This window comes from Zosterops lateralis (genome assembly GCF_965231275.1).
Source record: "Zosterops lateralis genome assembly, chromosome: 5".
NCBI classification, from domain to species: Eukaryota; Metazoa; Chordata; class Aves; order Passeriformes; family Zosteropidae; genus Zosterops; species Zosterops lateralis.
Window position 1 is genome coordinate 45,441,860 of NC_139766.1, and position 23,750 is coordinate 45,465,609.

General features: G+C 43.1%; 1 protein-coding gene across 11 annotated transcripts in view; it reads right to left on the minus strand.

The window, feature by feature from the left end:
* EPHA5 (EPH receptor A5) overlaps positions 1-23,750 on the minus strand; it is a 221,462-nt gene that overhangs the window by 103,700 nt on the left and 94,012 nt on the right. For 9 of the 11 annotated variants that reach the window (XR_014590209.1, XR_014590210.1, XR_014590213.1 and 6 more), the window contains exon 4: positions 21,665-22,000. The exons of the other annotated variants lie outside the window; for them this stretch is intronic. Coding sequence is in view for 3 of the 9 variants with exons in the window: in XM_083862287.1 (XP_083718413.1) it covers positions 21,665-22,000 (336 nt within the window). In the remaining 6 variants the exon portion in view is untranslated. The remainder of the gene's footprint in view (positions 1-21,664; positions 22,001-23,750) is intronic. 11 annotated transcript variants of the gene reach the window in all.

Consider the following 23,750-nt stretch of genomic DNA (forward strand, 5'->3'; position numbering starts at 1 on the left):
ACTTGGCACAGGACCCTGACCTGGTCAGAGCTTTGCAGAACCACAATCCAGACCTCTTCCATAAGTGAGTTCCCCAATGAAGGCTTGAAATAAAATTCTTAAAAACAAATAAAAATATATCAAACAGGTAAAACTAGATCAAATCCTTGTACCAGTAAAGCCTCAAAATTAGTAGAGCTGAAATGGAAAGTTTATGTACCTGTGATTGTGCAAAACCCTTGGCTTTTCTGGATCACAGCAAATGCTGCCCAGGCTCCTACTGTTTTTAAGGGAAATGGCAGACAAATAAAAAAAAAATCTAACAGATCTCATCCTTGCTGCCAACTCAGATATCCTGCCCAGTCTTTTTGGCACGAAATTTGACCATGGGCACTGTTAGTCCTAAAATCTCAGGTTCCAAACATTGAGATGAAGCTAACTACCAAAGTCAGCACAAATCAAAGTATTACTACAAGCGCTTGGGAAAACACCTCTTAGTATTACCAAGGGAAATTTGTGTACCTTCAGCTTCCTAAAGGGTAACCTTTGCAGTGTGAAACATGGGAGCATGCAATGCCCCTCTGGAAAGTAGGAAGAACATGCAGATTCACAGAATCATAAAATGGTCTGAGTTGAAAGAGACCTTAAAGATCACCTAGTTCCAACCCTGATGCCGTGGGCAGGGACATCTTTCACTAGACCAGGTTACCTAGAGTCTCATCCAGCCAAGCCTTGAACATTTCTAGGAGGGTTGCAACCACAACTTCTCTGGGCAGCCTGTGCCAGTGCCTCAACACACTCATTGTAAAAATTTTTTTCCTTCAATCTACTCTGAATCTACCCTCTTGTCATTACCTCTTGTCCTATCCTTACAGGCCTTTGTAAAAGTCCCTCTCTAGCCTTCTTGTAGGCCCCCTTTGGGCACTGGACAGTGCTGTAAGGTCATCCAAGAGGTCTTCTCTTGCTGGCTCCATTAAACTGGTCGGAATGGGATGAATTGAATTTCTTCTCCCCTTCAAGTCAGCAGACTGTGACCTCCATGTGCACTCTCCCACACAAACTATCACACCATGCCCTCTTTCCCCTCCTGGTCACTCATAGTTATCCCTGGGGCTGCTTTTTTTGGCAGCAGCTACTCCTGGCCCCATCAACTCGTCAGTCACTCCTGTACAAGCTGTGGAGTTCTGCTGGGTCTTGGCAGTCCTCAGGGGTGTCCCTGGCTCAGTAAACCTTCCTGCATGTCTTGATGTCTTGCTTTGCTATGGAAAGCAGGAAAGCACCTTCTCTGGGCTGTTTGCTTCTGCAAGTCCTCAACCCGTGTCTTCCCAGTAGGCAAAGTGATTTATCAGGTCCTTGGGGAGAAGGAGGAAGCACATGAGGGAGCTCCATACCACGCCCCATTCTGAATGTCAGGAAAACACAGTGCAGTTTTACAGAATCCAAGAGGGACTTAGAGAAAATCCACAAGTTAAGAAAGCTATGAATAGAGACTGTTCTGTCCTGGGGAAAAGGAGACTGAAAGAGGACATGAGTCTCCAAATAAGTAAACGGCTACTGTCTCTGGAGCAAGACAAGCACAGTATTAAATTTAAGAGCAGCTTTCCAAGAACAAAAATAATGAAGGACTGGAAAAAATCACCCAGTGAACATGTGGCATGTGTGGAGGTTTCAAAGCAGATTAGATGAGCACATCCTGAGATCCTTCCAGACACAAGGCTCTACACAGACACCTGGCTATCACAAGGTAAGTAATAAAAAGGATCTTGAAAGAGATCCAAGAGACATATATTTAGTGCCATTTAGCAGCTGGCTCGTTTGTGCCAGGAGACGTTACAGAAAAATCTAAATTACTGAAAGTGGCTAGTCACACAAAAGGATGCCACTGGGATAAAAGCATCAGACCAGAGGAAACAATACTCTGCTTTCTGGCTCTGCCAGAAACTCCTAGCATGACCATGGGGAAGTCACTTCATCTTTCCACGCTGTTATTTGTGCAATGAAGATAACAATAATTCCTTTATCTGTACAGACTTGAGGGGCAGGAACTAACTATTCAGGTGCTGCCAGCACTATCTTGGCTTTGGCCTGCAGGCACTGCTGTAAGGCAAATAAAGAAAAGAAGGAATACCTGCAAGAATTACTCCTGACAGTTGGCTTCTTCTATTTAAATCACAAGCAACTTGGTGATATCACACTGAGCTCAAACATGGAACAAAACCCCTACGTAAGTGACAAAGAGGAAAATTGTGGAGAAATTTGTGTCAAAGGCTGGTTTTCATAATTTAGTAACTCTCTCCAACTTCTGTTTCCAAGTAGAAGCACTAGTTCTGTGCTTAAAGACAGCACTGTGCAAAATTGCTTTGCTGAGGCAAAACTGCAGAGATCACGACCGAGCAACACAAGCTTAGGATGAACATCAACTTTTCGAATGGGATAAATGCAGCTGCATAGGAAAGCATGGCTTTTGAGTCTCCCACCCTGCAGAGGCTTCACTTTTCTGCAGGAAGCAAATACAGACTCTTCTGACAAAATACGGCAGGTTTTTTCAGTCTGGTTAGTTTCTGAAGATGTTGATAAGGATTTAGAGACAAACTCAAGAATATGCCAGAATGTTTTGAACATGAAAACCCAATTTATGGACTCAGTGACTCTCTAGTCCAATTTTTCCCCTTACTGCTGACATGATATGTCCTAAGCCCTTGTCTACTTAACTGGGTCACCATAGGCTCTGGAGATCAGGGCAATGCAATGGTAGCAGGAGAACAGCCTGAACATCTGAGGGTGGGATTGCCATCCAGAAGCTAAATGGTCCCAACAGAGATTTCAGTTGTTTCAAATGGTAGCTGCACCTGAGATGCATAAATGGACATGTCTTTAGCTCTTCATCAGAACTGTGGTCAAACAGTTTGCTTTCTACAACATGATGCTCATCCCAATCTACACTGGATGGTGGCTGGTCATCCCATGAAAGTATTTTTCACTGCTTTGTGTGTCTGACTGATAAAAAGTTAGGCAAGATACATGCACACAGGATAGCAGAGTGGGAATTTTTGGCCTTTTTGGTTTTCATTTCTGATAGTGCCACTCTCTGAAACATCAGGGGAAAAAGAATGTGCCACAAATTCAAATTTTAGATCCATTTACCTCCTGGTTGTGAAACAAAAGCTATACTACTCCTAGGTATCTCTGGGAAGAGGCTTATAGTAATCAAGCAACTTACTACTTCAGAGTACACATTTGTGCAGCTGCACTCCCTAATGTATCCTGAAGCTTTGGTGATACTGTCTCATTCAGCATTCCCATGACATTATAGAAAGATGGAGGGAAGAGAAGTTTCACTGCATCCAGATTCCTCTCTTGGTTCACAACCACTGTGACAGGACCTCAGGTTTGGTTTTGGCAAGTTCTCCTTACAGTGATCACTTGCTTCCCCTCAGCTTTGTGACTGTTTGAAGAGAAAAGGGCATTTCAACATCAGTCACTGTGGGTTCCTCCTTCTGAGGGGTTTCTTAGATCTCTTCTCCACATTGGACCAGGAGACAACTTGGATAGACCTAAGGAAGTGCCCTTCCAAGAGTCCTTCACTCTCTCATCTTCATTGTTATTCCCTGTGTGGACTAGATTGTCAAAAACTTTACTGAGGAATTAAAACACATGTATGTATGTATGTCCTCATAGATGCAATACATAAAACACTTCCCTGTGTGATATCACCCGGCACATTTGTGACTCTCCTTTGACCAACCTTCATGCTGCAAGTGCTCATTGCATCTGGTGGCTTGCTGAAATTGTGCCTTGAAGACATCTGAAAGTAGTCTAAACACCAGATGACAGGATGGTGTGGCTACTAGAACACACTGCACAAATACCAGCTGCTCACAGCCATTTGCCTGCATCCTTCACAGGTCTGTGATGATGTTAGCTGCCGCTTGCTCTTGGAAAAAAGCAGCTTACAGCACCACTGAGAACTACCCACCCAGTACAGATGGGAGCTCATGAAGGTTTTCCTTCAGACGACGCCTTGAGTCATCCAGGGGTATCATCTCCAGATCAGACATGTACAACAGTTTGCATGGATCCAGGGCTCAGGCTGCTCAGATTGAAGAGACAGAAATCAAACCATATGGGTTCTCCACTCTTCTGTTCCCCAGGTTGTTGCCTATTACCATGACTCTCCCTAAACGTTCCCCACATAAATGTGAGATTATAACAGTAAGTGGCATTAAAAATGTGAATGATGAATGCTATGCATCAGGCAGGATGATTAAATAACTATGTGTAGATTCTGGGGCATATTAGCTTCTCTGCCTTCTGACATGATAATTGATACTTCCTAATCTATAGCAGAAACAAAACAGAGATTACCTCCTCTCAAACTATTCAGCTTCTATTGGCCTTTGTTCATTCCCTCTGCCTCTCCCTCACACAAGGGGGAAGCCCATTAACTAGCTCTAACTGTTTTTAATTCAGTGGTATTGAAAATGGGATCCTAGCAATGCACGTAATTGATCCTGTTTCACAGCACTGCCTTCCAAGGAGCAGCAAAGGTGAAGCATTCACATTATCAAGGTCACTGCAGTGAATGCAAGAATAACAAAGACTTGGATTTGCATTAGGATTCAATTACGGTGAAGTATACAAATGTTGCTAGGCTGCCCCCCCAAAATGAGAAGTACTCTAAGAGAGCTATACACAGCTAAACAGAATTAATAAAAAGAACAACATTAAAAATGGTTTCGTTAAAACCCTGTACAAATACAGTGGAGTCAAACAGAATGTGCTTTATGTTCATTTAACTTGAATTTGTAAATTTATAGGCAGTAGGTAAAGCAAGATAATTTTAAATCAATACACCTAGATCTTAAGGCCAAAAGAGATCATTTAGCCCTCCCACAAAAGACCACTGACTTTTCATCTTCCTTTAAATCAATAACAATTCACTCCTGAGGGCAGATTACCAAACTTCACCATGCAGTGACTTGCTGCCCCACTGTGTCACTTGGTTAAAAAAAAAAATAAACATTTTAAGAGATAACTGAACTTTGTTCTAGAAATTAGTACTGATGAAAAAAAGAAGTTTTAAAAAAATCAATACAACAGTTACTGTCTGAAAGCATGAAAAACAAAAGAGAAAAGGACACTTTTAAATATAGATTCACACACATGCACACTTACATAAACCACATAGAAAAAAAATCAAGAGCCTGAAGAAAGGATGCTTCAAGTGTACTTTTTAGACCTGAATGTCCCTTGAAGACTGCCAGTAAATTTCCCAAGCAATTTGGCAACATTTATCAGTTCATAAAAATTACAAAAAAGCCCCATTTTAAAAGGCCTGCACATACTGAACTATCACATCTGATCAGTGGCAACTGCCCACATGCATTTTTATGCTATATAGCACTGCAGTGTACAGAATTCAGCTCTGTGGATTACCCTCCTATGGGCCTGTTTCTATCAGTGAAGAATGCATCTGAGGAAAGAAATAAATTTTGCCCAGTGTTATCATCCACTTGAACTATCATATAGCTAAGAAAAGGGTAAAAAAACATAAACTCCATCCAGTCATTCAACTGCCAAGCAATTGCTTGCAGAGATGTATTACTTTGTGTGGTATTCAATCACTTCACTTACTGTACTCCAACTAAAATTACTCAAGTCATTAATGCTGGTCTAACTTCTTGTGCATCACTCTGATAAGAACTTCATATTACTTCCTTTCTTCCCTCTGCTGCTAAATGGAAGGGATGCTGACCACACAGGCACATCTCACCTTGTATCTCAAGAAAGACACTGTTATCATCCTTGCATGGTTTCCAGTGGGTGCTTAGTCTTGTATCTGCTGCATAAATATGGACCACAGGTTCCCTGTGCATCACCAGGATGCTGCTCATTTTAAAGCTGCTTGAGCTAGCTGCATTCTCTTTTGTTTACTCTAAGCCTATGGCCTTTAAAGTCTGGATGTGACATTTAAAAGGCCCAGTAAATGCCATATCCTGTCTCAAAAATGAATCTTGTCTAACGCAGCAGTGTATTATGATCTTGGTGATCTAATTCTTGAGATCATCTCTTTACTAACAAGACCCAGGATGGCCACTATGATAAAGCCCTGGGAACTCAAAAAAATATCTCAGTCAGTGACCCAATAGAAAATCTGGTGTTCTCTGCTTCATCTTTTCCTCAGTTAGGCATGTCAAATCACATACTACAACTATATACTGAATGACCTGGGCAAAAGGATTTTCAGAATGTGGGAAAGACATTGTATTGATAAAATAATAAAAATTAAAATGATGGTACTTCCATGTACAAGATAATCTTGCTTCCTCAATACCCTGGGGAAAAAAAATTATGTTTAGAGTCAAAATTTCTGAAGCCCAAACAGAAACACAAGAGCAGCTGTGAAGACATCCAGAGAAAAAGGTGTGATGATCAAACCTACCTGAGACATCAGGCCCTTCCTTGCATTTATCTGCGTGAGAGGCTATTCATCGACTTCATCAAAACTAGCTTCCATACAAGCAAAACAAGAATTTGCTTCACTATGGGAAGGTAAAATATAATATATCCCTCCAGGTACTGAATTAGCCAAAGCAATGAATGAAACAGAAGACCACCTGGACATGTGGTCAGCTCCAGGTTAACACAGAGAAAATCTGCCCTTTCACTTTGGAAGAGATCCTATTTATGGTCCTGTACATCAATCCTTCCTCAAGAGAAAAAAATTGTAAAAATGAAAAAAAATGTACACCAAGATTCAATCCCTAACCCTGTATGCCTGTGTAGCACTCTAAAAAGCAGTCAAGAAACATGGCGAATAAAGGAAGGGCACAAATAAGGAAGTTACCTTTATGGCTCCACCTTGACTTCAGCAAAGCATAGTGCCACTAGACCCTGGTGACTTTTGGTCTCTTCCTGGCCCTAATTAGGAACTGTTGGGTGACCTTGGGAAAAATAACTTCATTCTCTTCCACAGCCTATAAATGTGCAGGAGGGTCACTGCTGCTATTCACAAAGCACTATGAGGTTCACAGTTAACATCTTCTACTGCAGCATGTAAACCCTTGTCTCTGGTGGCAGCTTTAGGCCCGTGGCTGAAACAATCTCTTCCCTGAGATCTTATTTGTCCATCCCTTCCCAAACATATTTAATTAAAGAAGACCCTAAGTGATGAGTTTCTAGCTATGATCTTTTACTGAAAGTCATCTTCATTGGCAAGTTGTTCCTATTTTATTCCTAGACACGACTTCCAGACTTATTTCTGCAGCATGCTGCCTCTACCTATACTTTCTTTGATGGGCTGACAAGAGAACATGTTTAATTCTCAGCAACAACTTTTTTCATTCAAGGTGGCAGAGCCCCATGCCTGTGACGTGTATCTGGGGTTACTTCACAGGCCTTTTCTCAGAGGCTCCCAAAAGTCAAGGTTTCTCTCCTCCAATGCTGGCATGCAGAAATACACGTGGAACACTCCTCCCTTCTGGGCCTGACCACTTAATTTTTTTTTCTTTTTAATGTGTGTAAATAAAAACAGGCAGAGGTGAATATTGCAGCCAGCAACAGGTAAACCTCTGGAAATGCATGAATATCAGGAACCCACAATATTATTGCAGCAGGGCTATGGAAACCATCTGGTGCCTCTTGAAGTGCTCTCCTGATGTTACAAATGCTTGCATGATGGGAGCGTCTGACAGGCTCTTAAGCCTCCTAAACTAGATTAATCTACATGCAGCATACAGTAAAGCTACTGATACTTCCTAATGGTCTGAAGTGCCAACTTTCATGATAAATATATGCATCCTATGTGCAATTATGCCTGTATCTTAATGGCATTGAGATGGCAAGAAGATACTAATTACTGAATAAGAATCTGGCAATTATACTCCATCATACCTTCCTCCTGACATAGCTACTTTTAAATAAACTAGGATTTGTTTTCAACATCACCAAAGAAAGAGGAGTTTTCTCCTTTGCTTTGTTCTAGTTTACCAAGCGTGATCATGGAATTAAAGAAGAGAAAAAAAATTCCATTTGCTGAAGTACTGCCACCACTGAAGCTATTTCACTGCTATTTAAGAAACACTGTTAAGCCTTTAAGTAATCAGAGGAAGGAACAATGTTACCTGAAACAAAAGCAATCTCACTAGCTAATCCCTCCTATTCTCCAGCCAGGATTTCAGTGTTTGTTATGAACTATCTGCAGACTTACCTTTAGTTTAATTACCAATACCACAAGATCCAAAGTATTGCCCATTTGTCTGACGCTGATGTTGTCAGACAAAACCTCTTACCTGCATCACCTGTGGAGATACTGGCAAACAGCTTACACCACAAGTGAAGAGTACAGAGAAGCTTCTTTCTGAGAGGGACATGAGAGGGATGTAATGAGAGAATTGTGCAAATGAGAGAATTGTGCAAATGCCACTCAGACGTGGAGCCACTGTCCTCGCAGTGAAGTCAGTGGAAAAGCCCCTGGTTTACTACAGTGCAGAGGGAATTAAGCCAGTGCTGAGGAATAGATACATCTCCCCTTTCAGTGTTTCCTCCTGACATAAAAATAAATGGGCATCATGGTCATCTGCATAAGAAGCTGGTTAGGGGAAATTATAGCAAGGATAATGCAAACCAGTCCAAACCATTCTATGATTCTAAACATGAGAATTCACAGCAATGTGAAAGGATGCACTGATGACAGCAATACTTTTCCACTATTCGTGCAGCATGGAGAAAAATGCTGCGATCCATCTCTGTCTGCCTTTTCTGGGCTGTCGTTTTATGATAGAGTTAACGAATTAGAAAAAAAAAAAAAAAGAAAAAAGAAAAAAAAAGAAAAGTAACAGTCCTGTATTGCAGCAATTGCAAATGATCTTTGCCTTCCATCTTGGAAGAGGAGTAACAGAGGCCTGTGTTTGACCCCTTTATGTGCATTTTGAATGTGATGGGGGGAGGTGGAAGGGAACTTGGAGTAAGCATCTCCAATTATAAGTGTGCAAATGATGCTATGATGTATTACTATCTTGTTTACCATAACCCTTAGCCATAGATTTATCACTGTGCTCTTAACACATGCTGTACATCTTTTCGTTCATCTTCTCACCCCTACTTTCCCTTCTAATTGGAAATCAGTCTGTGAAATGTAATTAAAGCTCTCATAAATACTGTCAGCAAGTGCACCCTTTTTCATCCAAGTAACTACTAACATCTTGGAGGAGACCTCATCAACCTCTGATAGAACACAGACTAATGTATCTTCTCACGCACCTCACTCAGGATGGGGAAGTCAATCTTCCCACCTTCCACATAATTAAAGTCATCCACATTATGTACTTTTCCTTCACCACTCCCTCCCCTTCTGACACATGTATTACCCTGTCATCAGCTGCTTTCCTTTCATCTAATTTATTCTGTTTCTAATCAGTGAGCAAAATCCAGTACTTTTGAGAAGACCTGGCACAGTCCTAGGCATCAGCTCCGTACCAGTTTTCTTATATTAAAAGACAGCACTTTCAGCTCTCCTTTAAGAGGGATTATTTCCTGCAATCTACAGAGTTTATTCATGCCTGGGAGTGAAAGAAATACCCTTTTCCATTCACAGTAAATGACTGTGACATTAACAATGAAATTCAACGGTACTTCAAAGACTCCTATGGGCCCTAAAGGTTGTGCAAGGCAGCCTGGGGACTGAATAAAGCCCAGTTAACCCAACAGGTGGCTTCATTTGCTCTGTGAAAAATAGCTGCTGCTTCTCTTGGAGAGGAAAACACTCCTAGAGTCAGCCAAACAGCAGCTGTAAAATCGTCTGACTTGTGGCATCCCTAAAGTTTTCAAGCACCCTCATGGCAAAAAGACAAGGCGGCTGCTGTGCGTGTCAAAGCTCTCCTCCTGCTAGGGCAAAGTGCATGGAACTTCCATGATCCACCAGTTCATGAGCCATGTACGTGCCTTATCCCCAGAATCATCACTTCTGTGAGGCAGAGTAGCTGGAGACAGGGGTGCAGGAGACCTGACAGTTCCACACTTCAGATATTTGGATATTCTCCTATCCAACCTCTGGCACAGGCCCTTGGGCACCTGCTTGGGGCTCAGCCATGGGGACCAGGGAGCAGAAGGCTGTGTTACCCCAGAGCCTGACACAGCCCTGTGCAGTGATGCCCCTGCTTGGGAGGTAGCCACCTCACCAGTCCCTGGCAGATGGGCTAGTGATTCAGGTTAAAAAGTTGAGGAGAGCCAGAGAAACTGGGAGGAGCCTCTGAAATCTTTGCTAAAGTACTCAAGTGGATAAACACAGTCCCAGTGTCTTTAGCAGTTTATTACTTCTATCACTTGATTTTGTTAAGTGCTTTTTTTGGACCCCCATCAGTGAACAGTTGCCAAGCCACTCTAAATACTATTACTGTCAGAGGCCAAATAAAACTCAACTGTATTTACTGAACAGGTAGAAATTGCTCTCTTGCTAGATACCAAATCAAAACGATCAGATTTTTAATTGCCTGGGCATTGGAATTTTTAACAGCTTGGAATGGACACTGTCACATTATTAACAGCTCCCTTTCTAGCAGACAAAGCACAGTTCACCAACCAGATGTATTGAAGGCAACACCTTGCACTCAGCTGGACTTGGATCAAAGATTGTCTCTCCTGACAGAAGGTGCAAAAGAGGAAAGGAGGAAATTTTCACTATTGCAAGCAATTAAGATTGGGAGCAAATGGGCCTCGTCACCTGTCACACTTTTCCCCAAGCTATTCAGCACACTTTAGCTCACTAAATGCTTTGGATAAATACACTGTGGACTGACATTTCTATCTTTAATGCTGCAGTGAAACTGAAATCACAAAAATACTGAAAACAATCCAGAAAAAGCAACCCCAAACCCAACAGCTCATCTCCAGTGGACTCTGGCCAATCTCTCTTTTCTGCTCTTAAGTTAGTTTGGCAAACATTTCCAATGCATCTTAGGGCTCCAGCCATATGGGAAGGCTTCAGCAGGGGCAAGGAGCAGCAAGGTGAATCCCAATCCTGGTGTGTATCCTCTAGCCTGTCATACCACACCTCTATGCCTCAGTTTCCCATCAAGGAACCAGATGCCTGAAAAACCTCCTTGATGAAGGCAATGCATAAAATTTTAGGCACCGAAATAGCAATTTACTGACATTAGGATCCTTTCCAATGATAGTGTATCCATCAGGTCTGCATACAAGAAAACCCAGCCAACTTGCATTTCTCTGCATAATGACCATGTATTTAACTTTCTGATTTTGTCTTAAATGAAGAACGGGACACTGTACAAAGTGAATTTAAAATAGCAGTGCTCACTGACTGACCAATATCAGATGATAGAGGAAGAGTGCAAGGCCACAACAGATGCACAATTGTTACTAGAGCACAAACAATATTACCAACAGACTACTTTATGGGGGATTTGTTTTGCTTTATAGAGATGTTCTGCAGGGTTTGCAAATAGCACTCAAAGTCTTCTGGGCTATTTGACTCTGGCAGAAGTCCCTGTTGAAACTTCAGCCAACATGTAGCAGAGGGTTTGGTGCAACACCTCTGCAGAAGGCACTGGGCATTTTGTCCTTCATGCACACCCAGCTTTGTTAGTTGCTGTCTGCAGTTTTGGAAAAGGTGGAGATGGGTCTGTGCCCTCATGTGCATCCTTACCCAGTCATCCTCCAGTTCCTTTCCATGTCCTTGCAGGGGCTGAGTTGCACCTGGGACAGAGTGATGTACAATAAATTAAATAACCCAGTCATTTCTGCAGTGATTGTCTTCCAGTTTACTGAACTGGGTGAGAGCACCTCTCTGTGGAAACTGTCCTTGCATGGCCAGGTGTTTAAAGGCTCAGATCATAAGTCTCCAGCAAGGTCAGCAAACAATTTCATGCTCTTGGTGCCACCCCTCAGGAGAGCAAGGCAGAACCATGGAGTTTCATGGCTTAATGATCCAAGGCAGGAGCCCATTGTGGGGAAGGTAGAGCTCTGGAGATGGCAGGATAATGGTGCAGTGCAGATCAGCCCCCCGTAATAAGCCACACTAATCCCGAACTGTGTGCAAGGAAACTCAGGAAATAGAATAATTAATAATCTACTTGGTTGAGCAGCACTTTCTCTCCTTGCATTAAGGCAGATTGCAGAAGAAAGAAAACTATGAAGAAATGACACACAGGGTCCCATAAACCCTTGCAAATTGAAGGAGGGAGGGCAAGCCCAGTTTTCTGCTTTTACCTGACACAACTTTGCTTCCTTTTATCTCACGTAGGGGCAGAGAACAAAGATGCACAAGTTTTGCAGAGCAGGATGCAGAAGCATGGTGGGCAATTGTGCTGTGTATTCCTGGAAGGCAGTAAGCAGTGCTAGTGTCCTCCACTGGCATTTTCCACCTAATTCTCCAAATTTGCTTTTGAGGCATCATTCTCCCTCTGCAGAGCTCAGGGGCCAGATGCAAAAGGCCCCTTGTACCATTTGGCACACCCACCACCTCTGCCCAAAACCCACAGGGCAGATTTTGTCAAACGCATAAGAGAATTTGCTATTTTTTTCCATCCATTTCCCCAGAGCAGCACTGTCTCTCCAAGGCTAGCCAAAGCCCTCAGAGGATCAGCCCAGTGTGGTTAGCCCCTCTGCACAAAGAGGAGTGACTCTCCCCAGTTTGTTGCATTGCAGCAGAAAAACCCTCACCCAGCACCACCAGAGCCAGTGGGTGCTCCACATCGATCCGTACAGCGCCTTTTGATCAGAGCCTGCATTCTCAGAAACTGTCAAGCCCGAAGAAACAGGAAAATAAATAAATAATAGCATTTTCCTTTTGGTGGTTTCTATTGTACTGATCTGGCTGGAAATCTCATTAGTTACTTGCTTTGATCAGGACTGTTCCTCCAGGACCCAGAGATGCAGTAAGCATTCCATCACGCTGGCAAAAGAACACATCTGAAGTGTGTTTTAATTAAAACCTTCCAACTCTTGAGCTTTTTGTAGTATTTTCTTGTAGCTGAACTTTGGCCCAGCTGCTGTGGAAGAAATACCATTTATTGCGGGGCTGTCTGTCACCTTAGCGCTACTCTCAGCTCTCCAGATAGAGCTCTCCTCTCCCTCTCTCCATGTCCATCACACAGTGGGGAAAGAAAGGGCAGTAAGCTGGGAAAAAGTACTAGCCAGACCTACTACCTCTATTAAATTAACCCTTCACAAGAAATACAAGTGCCAGAAGTAGCATTTTGGAAATCTTTCAAGGAATGAGCACGGGGTTTGCTGTTGAAATATACTGTAGTAGCAACCACAACAGAAAACATGGAAAAACATTCCAAGCCTCACTGAAACAACATCTCTCCAAAAAAAAGCAATCCAAGGGAGAAAAGCATTTCAGCCTGATACAATAAATACTAGCTGGGAACCTGTAATTCATGCACATTGAGAGTTGGAGCTCAGTTCCGATACAGCAAAATACTTCCTGGGATACAGAAGCCAGCCTGGTGTGTGGGTGCAGACACCGGGCACAACAGCAATAAAGGGGAAAAATTTTGGTCTCATGAACAAATAAATATTACAAACTGATAATTAAAGAAGGGTCATGCTCATGGCAAAAGAAAACAGAAGGAAAAAGGGACCAGAGAACTTCTGCAGCACATAGATCCACCCTCTTAAAATGTGAGCCCAGTTAGGCAGCAATTTGGCACAAGGAAATGAAGAGTGAAAGGCACCTGGACTGTCTGAGCTTTACCAAGCTGTCAAAGATACCCACATAAAACAAGGGTGAGTAGCCTCTGTGTTCTGTCCAGCACGTGTCCTGCATGTTCATACACACACAAATGCACACAGAACCAAAAGGTTGGAAGAGACCTTCAAGATAATCGAGTCCAACCCATGCCTCAACATCTCAACTATACCATGCCAACCTCAACTAAACCATGGCAACCTCAACTAAACACGGCACACACACTACATGTATCTACCTACACCTTCACACTCCTACAAATTCATTTTAACAGCGTGACAGGTGCATGGGAAAAGAAAAGTGCCCTGTGAGGCTTCTATACCCTGGGCAGTGTTTCTTTAGCACAGCTCTCTCAATGCACAACTACTGAAACACAAATGTCCAAACTCCTCTGTTTCCCCCACTGTTATATTTAACTTTTGAGGGAGATTACTATAAAGAGCTTATTTGGTTTGGTAAAGAAACTGCAGCCAAAGAACAAGTGTGCTGTTTATGAAATGCCTGCAAGTCCACTGCTATTTCTCTAACAAGCACTGAAAGTATTTTTACATTCTTTTTTTGAACATTTTGAAGTCTTGATGTCTTAAGGGTACTCTCAGAAGTATCATTTATGCAGAATGTTAAACATTTAAAACTACTTTTTATGCTAAAATCAGAGAGATAACACCAGACAATGGAATTATCATCTTGCAGACTGAGATTAAAGAGCTGAATGGAATTTTATCAGCAGTGAAATTCAAAAGCAACATTCATGGGGGGGGAAAAAAAATCTATAAATTGATGTCATCTGGGCAGTGAAACCATTTCTGATGCTTTACTTTTGCCCTCTGCCAGGTACTGTGCTCAGCACAGTACAAAAAGAACTCCTTGGCCTTGAAGACTGTATTTTAAGGGGATTAGAATTAGATTAGTATAAGATTACTTGGCAATCCTTTAAAAATATGCCAACAAAATGGAAAATAAGATATTAAACCAGCTCTATTACTCTTGTAACGTAACATGAGTAATACCCTGAAAAAACACAAATTTCTTAAAGCTCTGACCTCGTGAAGCCCTCACTACACCTGATCGTGGCATGGCCTGCTCTATGCTTTTTGGAAAAAAAAAATAAATCGGTATTTGCTGCTCATACACCTCTAAAAACCTGGACTCAGATTGCCCAATATCTGCTACTTACCCAAAGCCTGAAGTGATGTTGCTGGTGGGGATTCTGGTGGCTTGGGGATGTTACAGAGCGATGTCAATCCTGCTGGTTGCAGCATCTCAAGCCAAATATTTGTGCAGCTCTTTCTCCCTCACATCCATCTGCATGGCACCATGTGTGTGTAGTCCATGGATTCATTTTCCCCAGGTATAACCCAGCATTTGCTTTTTGTACTTCATGCCTCACAAGTAGCACACTTTTAAGAAGACTAACTGCTTCACCATAAAGATGTTTCTCTCACTGCCACTGGGAGATGGTAAAACCTGCACCCTACTGCACAATACACAGCGGTTGTCATCAGCTGAATCTCATAATGAGATTTTCAGCATCTTTCTTTTTCCCTTTTTCAGGAGGAGGGTGCATAGAGACAACTATTTCTTACTATTTTTATTTTCATCTATAAAGATGTTTTAATTTCATGTCAAAATTGAAAGGTCTGTCTGTAGATGCAGGGAAATGGTTTTTATTTCATCTTTAATGTCCTTATATATCAACCATGCGGCTGTCTCACATACTTCAGAAAAAAAATGACCTCTAACTAAAAGTCATATTGTAATTTGGGGATTTTTTTTTTATTATTATTCCAAAGACTTGTCTTGGTATTCATGCATGTATTTCTCATATGTGAACTATAACAAAAAGACTTACAACAAACTATGAAAAAGTAGCAATTACTGATAGGGGAGTTATAAATAAAATGGTAAAATATTAATCTGATCCATAATTCATTTGGTAGCAGACACCCAGCCATCTGGGCTGGGGTGAACTCATGACTCCGGAATAGGATGCTGGATGAAGATTTTGTATTCTGTATAAATGCAGCCATCACCAAAAAACAACAAAAAACCCAAACAATAAGTCTTTTGTACAACACTGGCTTTCAGGTTTTACTTGGCCAGTGTGTTTGCTTTTTACAACCTGTGATTGCACGCTCTGATTGCATGAGACCATGCTTCAAAAATACACAAAAATACTTCCTGATGCTGATTATCAGCATACGCATGGAACTTTACAAATGAAATTTTTCTCTTTCTAGCTGAACCTTCACTGGCAGCTCAACACTAATTTTCTGATCTCCCTGGACATGAAAGGTGTTCACAGCCAGCAGAAAGATCCTGCTGCAAGGGGCAGTGCAGGGTGCACTCAGCTTTAAATAGAGACTATGGTCTTTGAGGCAGTACAGTTTACCTGTGCATATTAAAATACCCCTGTATTCACCCATCCTGGTATGGAAGATATTCTTTGCTTTTAAGAGTACATTGTTCTAGGTTAAATGCTACAATGGTTAAACGCTGTGTGGGTTAACACACTGGAAACTAGTGCTGCATCTCTAAATGGCAGTGCTTTCCATAGAGATGGGCAACTGCAAACCTTAAAACCTCTATTTATACCACTAGTATCTCCTCTCTGGCCAGTGTGAATCTAAAGTAGAGTTTAAACTACCAGACATACCAAATTCATAAAGGATTCCCTGCAGTCATTAGAATTTTCTCAGAGTTCATAAAATGATTAGACAAATTCATGCGAGAAAAATCCATTAAGGGCTATAAAGCACAAAGAGGTGTTCCCTGGAGGTTGGAGAGCGCTCTAAGCAAGCACTGGTACGAGTCTGCTTCCTGCTCTTAGCCCTTCTATGGTATCCACCAGTGACCACTGCTGGGAAGGTGATGCAGCCCACTGGATCAAGTGTGGTTACAATGGATGTTTAAAGGCAAGCTCTGCATAGCATGCTGGTTGTGGAAGGGCTTACTTTTCCAGAAGTAAGCATCTGCTTAAGCTTTTACAGACTCTGGGCCAGCAGTTCTGGCTTAAAAGAGCTGCAAGACCAGTCTTGCTTCTTGTGTGAGATGATGGAACATGCTGCCTCCACTGGAGCATCCCCTTTGGAAATTCTCTGTTATTCCTGAAGAAAGTAAGTAAACTATTCCTTTCCCCCCATGCCAAACCAAACAAGCCTATGAAGACTTCAAAGTTGGAAGAACTAGCCCCTGAATGTTATAGCACTTGAACCCATCAATTCCCAAAGGCTATCTCTGAAAATGTGGTTCTCATCTCTTGCCTCATTTTCTGATGTCTTCTTCCCAGACTGTGCAGGGCTGCAGTCTCTTGGTTTCAAGAGCATGCAGCTACTGATGTAAAATTGCAGCAAGCTCTACATTGCAGGTTTCCCTCTCCAAATTGTCTTTGGCTGCTTTTCAAAGACTGTACACATCCTGACTGCTAAGGAAAACACCTGCTCCCTTGCTCCCCTCCACTGCAGCATCCCAGCCTGTGCAATTAGAGTGAGGACCACAGTTTTCAGCAGTTTCCTGCTCCAAGAGCCTTCTAGCTGCTTCTAGCATCCAAGCATCTAGTTTTGCTCCAAGGATCCAGCATCTTGGTTTTGGGCCAAGTAAGAACCTGGCCATGCCTCCCAGAGAGCACCACAGGTTTCCAGGTTTTGTCCGTCAACACTTTTGCTTAAAAAGCACAGCTGCTCCACAGGATGCAACTTCTAACTCTGGTTTGGCCTCAGGCACATAGACTCCTTGAGGCATTAGACACATTAACTCCTCCTCTGTTAGCAAGCACATCTGTATCTTTCTTCTCTTCCTTGCCTAGAAGGCTCAAAAATATCATACAGGTCACAGAAGGGGATTGAACACTGGCTACTGACTTTTCAAACAGGAAACAGCCGGGGGGTTTAACTAAAAAAAACACATACAGAGAGGTCTTTAGGTGTAAAGGAGTCTGTGGCATTTGGGATGCCAGCAGGAGAACTGCCCCACTCTCATACCCCCCACCTCCAGGCCAGTTCCGTGCCTGAAGTCATACCCAGCATGGGACTTGCTGACATCAAAAGCAAAGAAAATTGCTTGGCTGTTTAGGCTGGATTAAAGTGAATACTCCTTGCAGGTTTTAAGCCTAGAAACTTTTAAACATTGCATCTTTCCAGTGTGCACCTGTGATGATACAACGGGCACGTAGGCAACCATGAATCAAAACTGCTTGCTCCCTGTGGACCCATTATGAGACATGTCTCTGACGAAGATGTCATGGTAGGTGCTTTCTGTATACAGGGCAGATAAGATGAAAGACCTCAAGGGAGATGCACATCTCTGTCCAGAGCGACAGCATACCTTAATCATCCAGCTTGGTGAAAGCGCTGAGAAAAAAAAAATAAAGGTCATGCAATTGTCACTTGAAAAGCAAGCTTCAATATTAGCAGTACACACAGACTGCTCTCTGGAAACCATTTAAATAGGTGGAGGTTTCAAAAATATGAAAACTTGAGCAAAACCATAAAAAAAGGAAGGACGGCTAACTCAATCCTATCATTGACACTTATGAATTATTCACTGTGCTCCAGCCCACGTGCATGAGGCACACTTTTTAACACAGTTTGAGACTGCATTACAGATGGCTCCTTGCCATCTGTGCTGGGAAGTCCCTTGGACATGTATTTTGCAGCAATGCCATAGGGAAAAACCATGCTTGGATCAACTCCTGCACTGGCAAAGGGAAGAAGGTCCTCCGTCTGCCTGCTGCAGCTCTAGGGTAGCCACAATGGAGGGCAGCACAGTTTCCATTTCTCATGCCTTGTGGCATTGCTCACCCTTTCTAGATACATGTTTTCCAGCAGAAAAACACCAGCAAAACCCACAGAAACAACAGAGGTTTGCCAACTGCAAGAGGATTACAGGAAAACTAGTCCTGTATTTAGAGCTTAAGGCCACTGTGTCCTGCCTGCATGGATCAGCCCCATCCCAAGTACTGTCAGGTCTCCAAGGACTGGGGGAATGGAAGAATGCTGGGTTCACCAATGGAGATTAGCAATCAGCCTCTTCATGTGCACAAGAGTTTACTGTTCCCTCTCTGTACTTCCAAATCTGATTTCAAAAGTTTGGAGAAAAATTACATCAGTCTGAAAATGTCAGATGGATTGTGAGCCCCAATTCTTTTACTCATTATTTAAATAGTGGAGAGAGGAAGGGGGAGAAATTATTTCAGAGAGAACCTTTTTTTTTTCTTTTTTCTTTTTTTCCCCTAGGAAGTAATCCCTTTGAGAGTCTAACCCAGAGGTAGTTTCTGCTGCCAGAAGCTGCCATGCCCAGAAGAGGTGGTCCACATGAGGACTCACTGCCTGCACATTCTTTGCAGTTCTGAAATGAGCATGGTCTTCTTGGGATGGACAAAAGCCAAACCAACAAAACAGACTCTGGCATTTCTCTGCACTGCTGGGTTATTGAATATGTGCCAGCAAGACTCCAGCAGCCAGACCTATCCCATGGCATGCAATTTTTCAATTTCCTGCAGCCAACAGATCTTGTAGCAGGATTTCTCCTACTGCTGCAGTTTGCCTTGTGTCACTGATTCAACTTCATTAACCAACCTCTGTGAAAATATAATCACCATCAGAAAACCTGTGGAAGGAAAAAGATGAAGCACAAGAGATGCACCTCTTGGAGGTAATTCCAGGGGGAAGGTGGATGGCCTGAGACTCCCTGAAGCCACATGTGTCCTGCCTACTCTTACTTGAGAAAGGACTGTTGAAGTTAGTCTTTATATCCAGAATCACTGGGCATGGATCACTCCATTACTTGCCTCAGAAGACATGTTTTGGAGGCACCTTAAAAAACGAGATAATCACTTTCCACACTTTGCAGTTAGTCTGATTTGCAAAGTCCCTCTTTCCATCTGCTTTATTTCTGGCATGAGCAAACTGATGACGGCCCAGGGGAGGGCTGAAAGAGGACATTACTGGGAAGCCCATTTGATGCTACAGCTCCAGTAGACAGGCCTGACTCACCTCACAAATGCATGGTGGGACCAGCCAGAGAGAGAACAAAACACAGCCACCACTGCTTTCTTTACACAGCAGTTTGACTGAACCTCTAGTTGAATCAACCACAAGAGCATACAGATGCAATTTCAACACCACACAGTGTATTAAACACCCATGGCTCAATCCACTAGTATCTCCTGTGATTGTGGCTCTCCTAAGACAAACAGGGAAACTTAACCAGAAGCTACACTTACCCACTTGTCCTTAGCACAAGACACATTTGTCACAGGTTTCCCATTTCCTGTAAGAGAACTTGCAATACAAAGCTGCAAGTGATAATTGTGCACTCTTGGCCTGATGCAAAGAGAGGCAGCTATGTGGATAAATTCTACTGCAGCTATGGAGAGTTTGGGACGTAAGTCACAAACCAGGACCTTTTCCTCACCATCTGCACTGATCAGCGAAGTATCATCTCCTCATGCACAGCTACATTTACTGAGATTTATGTGGATTTAACACCACACATCAGGGAAGATCCAGTGGCAGCAATGGATTGCAAACCCACTAACAGGAAAATATATTTCTTCCAACAGCAGAGTTACTGGCAGCAGCCTTCACAGCAGGAAAACAGTAAACAGCATTAGGACTGTGACACCCACTGATCTGCAGTAAACAGGTGCCTTCCACGGGTGCCATACTGCTGTCCTCTAATATTCCTCCAGCAGATTCCATGCCACATACATCAGCAGCATTCCCAGCAAGCCTTTATTTCCTCTCCTCAAGAAACATATGAATAATCTGTCCAACACTTCAACAATCCAGTTTAATTACGAGGACAGATATCTGCACTTCTTGCCGCTGGCTGCCAAGCCTGTGCACATACACCTGGGGTAGCAGGAATGAGATGCAGCCCTGCTCCAGCTAGTATTTTTCTGTTCCACACTGAGGATCTGCCAATCTACATCCAGCTGTCACATTGAATTGCCCACCAGGTTTCCTGGCTGAACCTTGTCTGGAGAAGGCAGGGGATGGCTCCAGTGATCTGGCAGCACAGTCCTCACGGTCTCAAATGCCACCTGTTAACAGTCCTGGAAGGGCTTCACAGCAGATAAATGCCAATGAAGAGCCCTGAATTAAATGGCAGGAAGTAAGCCAGATACTGGAAAAGGAAGAGACCCTGAAACACAAAGCATGAGGGACCAGAGAAGGATAGGTCAGTCTCCGGGGCTTTACAGAAGCTGTATGATGTGTCTGGTGTGTTGATGCACACGGAAGGAGATGTAATCATGTTCTTGCCTCCCATCATACCTCCAAGTGACAGGGGACAAATGGCAACTCCATGCCTGTGTCCAAAGTGACAGGTCATTTCAACTTCTGAGCAAAGGAAGGGCAGATAGATCAGAGCCCTGGACAAAGGAATAAACCAGTCTACATGATTTCTGTCTGTACAGTGCAAAACCAAGAATAACACAGTATGAGTGAAATCCTAGCCCTACCTTGTTTGGAAATGCAGTGACAATGTACCATACCTCATCAGTCTGAGCCCAGTCACATTAGCATCACAGTGTAGAAGAGGGATTCAATTTCCTGAAGTCACTAAAATTTTTTTTCTTAGGGTAACTGTAAAGTTAAGATGTCGTAGCCATTTTTAATCAAAATGGACTCTTAGAAATTTCCCTTTCCCAACAGGAAAGATATGACTTTTTTTTCCTGGTTTAGTGGATGGATACATGCAAAGAAGTGGAGGTATCTCCAAATAGCTTAGTGTAAAAGGAAAAAGCCACAATCCTAAAAACGTGTCCTGCTGAAAGGAAACATACCGAAGACTGCAGTAGTTATAACCTATGAGACAAGCACTAACCACCTCCCACTCCCATATTTGGAGAGGCCATGGTCCAGCCCTCCATGATGGAGACTTCCACCCATTCCAAAGGAAGGTCTGCACTCGGTCTGATTGGCTCAGGCTCCCACCCCAGACATTCCCCCAGGTTGAAGATCCACTTACCTGCCTGGTTTGTGGTTACATTTACAGACACAAACTGCCGGGCTCCAGGGTTCTGGTCGGACACTCCATTCACTGCCTCAATTTCAAAGGTATAGTTTGTATGAGCAAGCAGATCCACCATCATGACAGAGGTGTTTGTCAGGCCGGTTTGCTGGGGGAGGTACCTGACATGACCGCCACACGCCTCACACAGACCCGAGTGTGAGCTGCACTTCTTGCATGCAATATAATAAGACACATCTTTCCTTCCACCAGAATCAGCAGGGGGAATCCATTCCAGAAAGACACTAGTCTCGTTAACATTTGAGATGGCACTCCGAGGAGCAGAGGGGGGTCCTGGTTTGTAAAGTGAGAAAAACACATGGTAAAAACAGTATAATCAGTCATCCTGCTCGCTACTACTCTCTAGGCTGAAAAGAGATGCCTCGTTGCTCATGTGTCAGAAAGTACACAGGGACTATTTGCAACAACACCTGAAGAACTGGGAAAACAGGGATTTGTTTTGAGCACTCTCACCTCGCTCAAGAGATCTGTGTTGGGATGCAGTCACCTGCATGGGAGGACAGGACAAAGGGTGGCTCAAACCCAAGAGGAGAAGCACTGCACCCTGGGGCATTGTCTCTGGTGCTCTTCCTGTGAAGGGATTAGCAAGTCTTTGCCCTGGCCAAGTCACTGTTGGCTTCACCATGGGCAAGACTCCTCCTCCTCACCCCACTGCCCCTGTATCACTACCCCTAGGTCCTAAAATAAATACACACACTGGGGTTTTCACACCACCCAGGTACTCAACTCAGATGCCAAATCTTTCCTCTGTATGCATCCACCTCTTCCCCTCAGCCATTTGGCTGCAATGAAACCAAAGCTTAAGTAAAATCTGAATCACACTGAAGTGAGATGCCTGGTGCAGCCAAAAGCAGAGGGTGATCTGCATGGGCTGCTGGAAACACGGCTGTATCCAGCCACTCCATGGCAGCCCTCTGCTCCCCACCAGGCTGTAGCACAGCTGGTTACCCATGCCATGCTTGCTTACTTTGCCAAGCCTCCCTGCCCAGGATGCCAGCATGGCACTGGCAAGGCTATCCAAGGAGAAACAGCTGCTGCAGAGGTACCAGAGCACCTGCAAAAAGTGGGCTACTTCTCTTCATACTGATGGGAAAGCAAAGCCCACCTGGAGGCACCTTCAAGACTTGCTTCCTCACAGAAGGTGATGCAAGGTTTTTAACAGGCTTGTGCTGCAGATGAAGGGTAAGCTGCAAATACACCCTGAAGACAATGTGAAAGGACAAGCAGGAGTCTCATGCAAGATATCCTCATGTTAAGTACTCAGGGAATGCTAATGAATGAGGAAGAAAGAGGAGATTTATCAAAGCAAGCCAGGATGGATTTTAGTCACAGCACCACCAGAAACTATACAGCAAAGGCTGAGATTTTTGCAAGCGAGGGAAGGCAACACAACACACTTCTCTTCAGTTTGAATGAAGTTGTCAAAATCCATGAGCAGTTCCTTGAAAAGAGTCCAACAAGTAGCTTCACTAGCTAGACATCTATACGAATCTAACAGGCTGACTCAGGCTGTCTTCTTGTTTTGTTGTGATAATTAAACTCGATTCATTATTTAAAACAGGCAGTGCTGCAAAAATAAAATGACCTTAAAAACCAGAAGTATTCTCCTCCATTTCCTTTTTCTATTCCCCTCTCCGAGTCTATAAAATTTGTAACTCTGATTAACTGAAAATTGTCATGATTTTGACTCAAGCTGTTCTGATTCAATGAGAAACTCGCTGCCAGAGGAAATAAATAATCCTGATGTATTTTTTTTGTTTTTTTCAGAGGAAAAGTAATTGAAGAAAAAAGCTAAGTTAGCTTAGGAAAGGCCAGATCATCTTTGTTTTGTACTGTGATCCCTCCAGATCCCTATGAACAGGGAGCAATCCCCTCCCAAGCTGCACCCCAGGGATCCAGCACTATTTAGCTAATGACACGAACAAACAGCCCAAGTCAGGACTATTTTCTGCAGTGTCATACTTGTACTGATATAATGGAAACTACAGAATTCCTCACTGGAGCTGTATGGAGTTATATGTAT